The sequence below is a fragment of the Oncorhynchus kisutch genome, linkage group LG4 (genome assembly GCF_002021735.2).
Source record: "Oncorhynchus kisutch isolate 150728-3 linkage group LG4, Okis_V2, whole genome shotgun sequence".
Classification (NCBI taxonomy): domain Eukaryota; kingdom Metazoa; phylum Chordata; class Actinopteri; order Salmoniformes; family Salmonidae; genus Oncorhynchus; species Oncorhynchus kisutch.
Window position 1 is genome coordinate 563,592 of NC_034177.2, and position 8,504 is coordinate 572,095.

At 56.4% G+C, this 8,504-nt stretch overlaps 1 protein-coding gene across 2 annotated transcripts in view; it reads right to left on the reverse strand.

Moving 5' to 3' along the window:
- The window catches only part of nhsa (Nance-Horan syndrome a (congenital cataracts and dental anomalies)), an 88,897-nt gene extending 86,066 nt beyond the window's left edge, over nucleotides 1-2,831 (reverse strand). For both annotated transcript variants that reach the window (XM_031822244.1, XM_031822243.1), the window contains exon 1: nucleotides 2,368-2,831. In XM_031822244.1, coding sequence (XP_031678104.1) covers nucleotides 2,368-2,647 — 280 coding nt within the window. In that variant the 5' untranslated portion in view covers nucleotides 2,648-2,831. The remainder of the gene's footprint in view (nucleotides 1-2,367) is intronic.
- Nucleotides 2,832-8,504: the final 5,673 nt, after the last annotated feature.

Sequence of the window (8,504 nt, forward strand, 5' to 3'; positions counted from 1 at the left end):
TGCCCTTTATGGTTGTGAGGTCTGGGGTCCGCTCACCAAATGAGAAACACCAAATTGAGACTCTGCATGCAGAATTCTGAAAAAATATCCTCCATGTACAACGTAAAACACCAAATAATTCAGAGCATAATTAGGCCAATACCCACTACTTATCAAAATCCAGAAGAGAGTAGTTAAATTCTACAACCACCTAAGAGGAAGTGATTCCCAAACCTTCCATAACAAAGCCATCACCAGCAGAGAGATGAACCTGGAGAAGAGTCCCCTAAGCAAGCTGGTCCTGAGGCTCTGTTCACAAACACACCCCGCAGAGCCCCAGGACAGCAACACAATTAGACCCAACCAAATCATGAGAAAACAAAACGATAATTACTTTGACACATTGGAAAGAATTTACCAAAGAAACAGAGCAAACTAGAATGCTATTTGGACCTAAACAGAGAGTTCACAGTGGCAGAATACCTGACCACTGTGACGGACACAAAATTAAGGAACGCTTTGACTATGTACATACCCCTTGAGCATGGAATATTGAGAGAGGCCACCGTAGGTAGACCTGGCCTCACTGCCAATCCTGAAGTATACCATTAAAGCTACAAAAAAGTGTCAGTGTTCAATCTCTACAAAACAACAGAACAGATTAACCGGAATGACATTTACTCATATATATATATAGGGGGTACCGGTACAGAGTCAATGTGCAGGGCACCGGTTAGTTGAGGTAATATGTACATGTAGGTAGAGTTATTAAAGTGACTATGCAAATTGTCTGGGTAGCCATTTTAAAAGCTGTTCAGGTCTGGGACCTAGAATTAGCACTCCGGTACCACTTGCCGTGCAGTAGCAGAGAGAACAGTCTATGACTAGGGTGGCTGGAGTCTTTGACCATTTTTAGGGCCTTCCTCTGACATCGCCTGGTATAGAGGTCCTGGATGGCAGGAAGCTTGGCCCCAGTGATGTACTGGGCCGCACACACTACCCTCTGTAGCGCCTTGCGGTCGGAGGCCAAGCAGTTGCCATACCAGGCAGTGATGCAACCATGCTCTCGATGGTGCAGCTGTAGGACTTTGAGGATCTGAGGACCCATGCCAAATCTTTTCAGTCTCCCGAGGGGGGATAGGCTTTGTTGTGCCTTCTTCACCACTATCTTGGTGTGCAAGGACAATGTTAGTTTGTAGGTGATGTGGACGCCAAGGAACATGAAGCTCTCAACCTGCTCCACTACAGCCCCATCGATGAGAATGGGGGCGTGCTCGGTCCTCCTTTTCCTGCAGTCCACAATAATCTCGTCTTGATCACGTTGAGGGATAGGTTGTTGTCTTATTGGCAACACACGACCAGGTCTCCGACCTCCTACCTATAGGCTTTCTCGTAGTCGTCTGTGATCAGGCCTACCACTGTTGTGTCATCTGCAGACGTAATGGTGTTATAGTCGTCATAGCTGAACAACCCAGCATTAAAACACCCCAACCTTGATATTTTTTATGAAAGCATGACCTTACTACATCCCAGCAGTTGGGTCACCCAAACAACCCAGATTTCTTTGAGTGTAGAAATTAAACTAGCAAGCCAACAGCATCATGCTGTGCCAGTATCAGGGAAATGATTGGTTACTCCCTCACACCCCTTCTTTTCCATCCTGCATTGAAATGTTGATGAGGTCTGAAAAAAATACAATAGATTGGGACTGAAATTACTGACAAAACAGTGTAATGTACATTTAATCTAATCTTTAATTAAACTGAAAAATACATCTGACACAACAAACAAAAAGACCCATCTGCTGCTACAGCCCTCTTACCCTCATTATGTTACGATGGACCTAACCCTAATTCAGCCCTCTAACCCTCCACATGGCCTCATTATGTTACCATGGACCTAACCCCAATACAGGACAGCAAACTAACCTCATTGTCGCGTTTAGATTGAAAGCATAGTATGTATGGATAGAGCCTGGTTATGAAAACATTGAAATGGCGAGTACACCACCCCAGTTATCAATAAACTGGTGCCATTGCCTAAAATGATGATCACCGCGAAACAGTCAACATGCCAATCTGGCGATCAATTGCGCTCAGAATAGAATTGAAACACATGAACACATAAAAACAGACCATATCGTAGACCCAAGCATTTAATAAACCAATACAGTCGCAACATGAACATGATGGAACCCACTGTGTCATATTGATTACTATTCCGTATCAATGCTTCAGATTCAATATTTGGAGCACCAATCTGTTTCCCACTGAGTTGTAGCTTTTATTAGAAGACCATGTGCTGGCTACGCAGAACCGCAGAGAACACATGGCACGCTGTGGCTAAAAGAAGAAAAGGTTGAGCTGTAGTAGAAAGTGGTGTACTCACGTACTGCCTCCTGCTTGGCGTCTAACCCGGAGATAGACTGCTGAAGTTTACCGACTTTACTCTGCAGTCCCCGGACCCGTTGGTTGGTAAACACGATATCGCTCTCCAACTCCTGGAAGAGAGAGCAGGCGTGCCGGGCCAGGTCGGAAAGCTGTCGTAGGGTCCGGGACAGAGCCACATTGTTGACCGTACACAGATCCTCGAAAACCAAACTCTCTTCTTTTGGGACTGAATGCCTGCACAGTAACTGGGGTTCCACGATCCGTTTGGCAAATGGCATTTTGACATGGACCCGATTAGAAATCCACAAAAAAATCTGAACCAATAAATTATTTTCCAAACAATAGTTGCCCCCATTAATCCAACTGTCCCTGATTGAGCGGTTCTTCAGGCATCATTTCACTCTCTACAGACTGAGTGGTCGCCTCCCGCTGCTCCTCTGGTCATCAGCTGCCTATCTATCCATAGGTACTAGCCTATGTTTTTCAGAGCTTTAAAAGTGAGGCGCTTTTAAAAAAGATCACCCCAAAACCTGGCGCGGAACACTCTAATTTCCCGGATCTGGACTCGGACCGAAGCGCGAAGCTGTCTGTGTCCATGGAGCCTCCAAGCGCGCTTCCGAGACTGAGCGCGTGCACTGTTACCACAACAGAGGATTCGTGGTGTGGAACAGTTGCTCGATGATAATAATCACGTTGAACGGCTGTATAAGAGACTGATATATAGAGAGTTGTAGTGTCATAAGATGACTGTAGCCTATGTGTTAGAGTGTATTAAACTGTTCTCTGTAAAAGCATCAGTGCGCCCCAGATCCACTGTGCTAGCTGGGAGTGCCTTAGACCGCTGCACCCCAGATCCACTGTGCTAGCTGGGAGTGCCTTAGACCGCTGCACCCCAGATCCACTGTGCTAGCTGGGAGTGCCTTAGACCGCTGCACCCCAGATCCACTGTGCTAGCTGGGAGTGCCTTAGACCGCTGCGCCCCAGATCCACTGTGCTAGATGGGAGTGCCTTAGACCGCTGCGCCCCAGATCCACTGTGCTAGCTGGGAGTGCCTTAGACCGCTGCGCCCCAGATCCACTGTGCTAGCTGGGAGTGCCTTAGACCGCTGCGCCCCAGATCCACTGTGCTAGCTGGGAGTGCCTTAGACCGCTGCGCCCCAGATCCACTGTGCTAGCTGGGAGTGCCTTAGACCGCTGCCCCCCGATCCACTGTGCTAGCTGGGAGTGCCTTAGACCGCTGCACCCCAGATCCACTGTGCTAGCTGGGAGTGCCTTAGACCGCTGCGCCCCAGATCCACTGTGCTAGCTGGGAGTGCCTTAGACCGCTGCACCCCAGATCCACTGTGCTAGCTGGGAGTGCCTTAGACCGCTGCACCCCAGATCCACTGTGCTAGCTGGGAGTGCCTTAGACCGCTGCGCCCCAGATCCACTGTGCTAGCTGGGAGTGCCTTAGACCGCTGCGCCCCAGATCCACTGTGCTAGCTGGGAGTGCCTTAGACCGCTGCGCCCCAGATCCACTGTGCTAGCTGGGAGTGCCTTAGACCGCTGCGCCCCAGATCCACTGTGCTAGCTGGGAGTGCCCTAGACCGCTGCGCCCCAGATCCACTGTGCTAGCTGGGAGTGCCTTAGACCGCTGCGCCCCAGATCCACTGTGCTAGCTGGTAGTGCCTTAGACCGCTGCACCCCAGATCCACTGTGCTAGCTGGGAGTGCCTTAGACCGCTGCGCCCCAGATCCACTGTGCTAGCTGGGAGTGCCTTAGACCGCTGCGCCCCAGATCCACTGTGCTAGCTGGGAGTGCCTTAGACCGCTGCGCCCCAGATCCACTGTGCTAGCTGGGAGTGCCTTAGACCGCTGCACCCCAGATCCACTGTGCTAGCTGGGAGTGCCTTAGACCGCTGCACCCCAGATCCACTGTGCTAGCTGGGAGTGCCTTAGACCGCTGCACCCCAGATCCACTGTGCTAGCTGGGAGTGCCTTAGACCGCTGCGCCCCAGATCCACTGTGCTAGCTGGGAGTGCCTTAGACCGCTGCGCCCCAGATCCACTGTGCTAGCTGGGAGTGCCTTAGACCGCTGCGCCCCAGATCCACTGTGCTAGCTGGGAGTGCCTTAGACCGCTGCACCCCAGATCCACTGTGCTAGCTGGGAGTGCCTTAGACCGCTGCACCCCAGATCCACTGTGCTAGCTGGGAGTGCCTTAGACCGCTGCGCCCCAGATCCACTGTGCTAGCTGGGAGTGCCTTAGACCGCTGCACCCCAGATCCACTGTGCTAGCTGGGAGTGCCTTAGACCGCTGCGCCCCAGATCCACTGTGCTAGCTGGGAGTGCCTTAGACCGCTGCGCCCCAGATCCACTGTGCTAGCTGGGAGTGCCTTAGACCGCTGCACCCCAGATCCACTGTGCTAGCTGGGAGTGCCTTAGACCGCTGCGCCCCAGATCGATCCACTGTGCAAGCTGGGAATGCCTTAGACCGCTGCGCCCCAGATCCACTGTGCTAGCTGGGAGTGCCTTAGACCGCTGCGCCCCAGATCCACTGTGCTAGCTGGGAGTGCCTTAGACCGCTGCGCCCCAGATCCACTGTGCTAGCTGGGAGTGCCTTAGACCGCTGCGCCCCAGATCCACTGTGCTAGCTGGGAGTGCCTTAGACCGCTGCGCCCCAGATCCACTGTGCTAGCTGGGAGTGCCTTAGACCGCTGCGCCCCAGATCCACTGTGCTAGCTGGGAGTGCCTTAGACCGCTGCGCCCCAGATCCACTGTGCTAGCTGGGAGTGCCTTAGACCGCTGCGCCCCAGATCCACCGTGCTAGCTGGGAGTGCCTTAGACCGCTGCACCCCAGATCCACTGTGCTAGCTGGGAGTGCCTTAGACCGCTGCACCCCAGATCCACTGTGCTAGCTGGGAGTGCCTTAGACCGCTGCACCCCAGATCCACTGTGCTAGCTGGGAGTGCCTTAGACCGCTGCACCCCAGATCCACTGTGCTAGCTGGGAGTGCCTTAGACCGCTGCGCCCCAGATCCACTGTGCTAGCTGGGAGTGCCTTAGACCGCTGCACCCCAGATCCACTGTGCTAGCTGGGAGTGCCTTAGACCGCTGCGCCCCAGATCCACTGTGCTAGCTGGGAGTGCCTTAGACCGCTGCGCCCCAGATCCACTGTGCTAGCTGGGAGTGCCTTAGACCGCTGCACCCCAGATCCACTGTGCTAGCTGGGAGTGCCTTAGACCGCTGCGCCCCAGATCGATCCACTGTGCAAGCTGGGAATGCCTTAGACCGCTGCGCCCCAGATCCACTGTGCTAGCTGGGAGTGCCTTAGACCGCTGCGCCCCAGATCCACTGTGCTAGCTGGGAGTGCCTTAGACCGCTGCGCCCCAGATCCACTGTGCTAGCTGGGAGTGCCTTAGACCGCTGCGCCCCAGATCCACTGTGCTAGCTGGGAGTGCCTTAGACCGCTGCGCCCCAGATCCACTGTGCTAGCTGGGAGTGCCTTAGACCGCTGCGCCCCAGATCCACTGTGCTAGCTGGGAGTGCCTTAGACCGCTGCGCCCCAGATCCACCGTGCTAGGTGGGAGTGCCTTAGACCGCTGCGTCCCAGATCCACTGTGCTAGCTGGGAGTGCCTTAGACCGCTGCGCCCCAGATCCACTGTGCTAGCTGGGAGTGCCTTAGACCGCTGCGCCCCAGATCCACTGTGCTAGCTGGGAGTGCCTTAGACCGCTGCGCCCCAGATCGATCCACTGTGCAAGCTGGGAATGCCTTAGACCGCTGCGCCCCAGATCCACTGTGCTAGCTGGGAGTGCCTTAGACCGCTGCGCCCCAGATCCACTGTGCTAGCTGGGAGTGCCTTAGACCGCTGCGCCCCAGATCCACTGTGCTAGCTGGGAGTGCCTTAGACCGCTGCGCCCCAGATCCACTGTGCTAGCTGGGAGTGCCTTAGACCGCTGCGCCCCAGATCCACTGTGCTAGCTGGGAGTGCCTTAGACCGCTGCGCCCCAGATCCACTGTGCTAGCTGGGAGTGCCTTAGACCGCTGCGCCCCAGATCCACTGTGCTAGCTGGGAGTGCCTTAGACCGCTGCGCCCCAGATCCACCGTGCTAGCTGGGAGTGCCTTAGACCGCTGCACCCCAGATCCACTGTGCTAGCTGGGAGTGCCTTAGACCGCTGCACCCCAGATCCACTGTGCTAGCTGGGAGTGCCTTAGACCGCTGCACCCCAGATCCACTGTGCTAGCTGGGAGTGCCTTAGACCGCTGCACCCCAGATCCACTGTGCTAGCTGGGAGTGCCTTAGACCGCTGCGCCCCAGATCCACTGTGCTAGCTGGGAGTGCCTTAGACCGCTGCGCCCCAGATCCACTGTGCTAGCTGGGAGTGCCTTAGACCGCTGCGCCCCAGATCCACTGTGCTAGCTGGGAGTGCCTTAGACCGCTGCGCCCCAGATCCACTGTGCTAGCTGGGAGTGCCTTAGACCGCTGCACCCCAGATCCACTGTGCTAGCTGGGAGTGCCTTAGACCGCTGCGCCCCAGATCGATCCACTGTGCAAGCTGGGAATGCCTTAGACCGCTGCGCCCCAGATCCACTGTGCTAGCTGGGAGTGCCTTAGACCGCTGCGCCCCAGATCCACTGTGCTAGCTGGGAGTGCCTTAGACCGCTGCGCCCCAGATCCACTGTGCTAGCTGGGAGTGCCTTAGACCGCTGCGCCCCAGATCCACTGTGCTAGCTGGGAGTGCCTTAGACCGCTGCGCCCCAGATCCACTGTGCTAGCTGGGAGTGCCTTAGACCGCTGCGCCCCAGATCCACTGTGCTAGCTGGGAGTGCCTTAGACCGCTGCGCCCCAGATCCACCGTGCTAGGTGGGAGTGCCTTAGACCGCTGCGTCCCAGATCCACTGTGCTAGCTGGGAGTGCCTTAGACCGCTGCGCCCCAGATCCACTGTGCTAGCTGGGAGTGCCTTAGACCGCTGCGCCCCAGATCCACTGTGCTAGCTGGGAGTGCCTTAGACCGCTGCGCCCCAGATCCACTGTGCTAGCTGGGAGTGCCTTAGACCGCTGCGCCCCAGATCCACAGTGCTAGCTGGGAGTGCCTTAGACCGCTGCGCCCCAGATCCACTGTGCTAGCTGGGAGTGCCTTAGACCGCTGCGCCCCAGATCCACTGTGCTAGCTGGGAGTGCCTTAGACCGCTGCGCCCCAGATCCACTGTGCTAGCTGGGAGTGCCTTAGACCGCTGCGCCCCAGATCCACTGTGCTAGCTGGGAGTGCCTTAGACCGCTGCGCCCCAGATCCACTGTGCTAGCTGGGAGTGCCTTAGACCGCTGCACCCCAGATCCACTGTGCTAGCTGGGAGTGCCTTAGACCGCTGCGCCTCAGATCCACTGTGCTAGCTGGGAGTGCCTTAGACCGCTGCGCCCCAGATCCACTGTGCTAGCTGGGAGTGCCTTAGACCGCTGCGCCCCAGATCCACTGTGCTAGCTGGGAGTGCCTTAGACCGCTGCGCCCCAGATCCACTGTGCTAGCTGGGAGTGCCTTAGACCGCTGCGCCCCAGATCCACTGTGCTAGCTGGGAGTGCCTTAGACCGCTGCGCCCCAGATCCACTGTGCTACCTGGGAGTGCCTTAGACCGCTGCGCCCCAGATCCACTGTGCTAGCTGGGAGTGCCTTAGACCGCTGCACCCCAGATCCACTGTGCTAGCTGGGAGTGCCATAGACCGCTGCGCCCCAGATCCACTGTGCTAGCTGGGAGTGCCTTAGACCGCTGCGCCCCAGATCCACTGTGCTAGCTGGGAGTGCCTTAGCCCGCTGCGCCCCAGATCCACTGTGCTAGCTGGGAGTGCCTTAGACCGCTGCACCCCAGATCCACTGTGCTAGCTGGGAGTGCCTTAGACCGCTGCACCCCAGATCCACTGTGCTAGCTGGGAGTGCCTTAGACCGCTGCACCCCAGATCCACTGTGCTAGCTGGGAGTGCCTTAGACCGCTGCGCCCCAGATCCACTGTGCTAGCTGGGAGTGCTTTAGACTGCTGCGCCCCAGATCCACTGTGCTAGCTGGGAGTGCCTTAGACCGCTGCGCCCCAGATCCACTGTGCTAGCTGGTAGTGCCTTAGACCGCTGCGCCCCAGATCCACTGTGCTAGCTGGGAGTGCCTTAGACC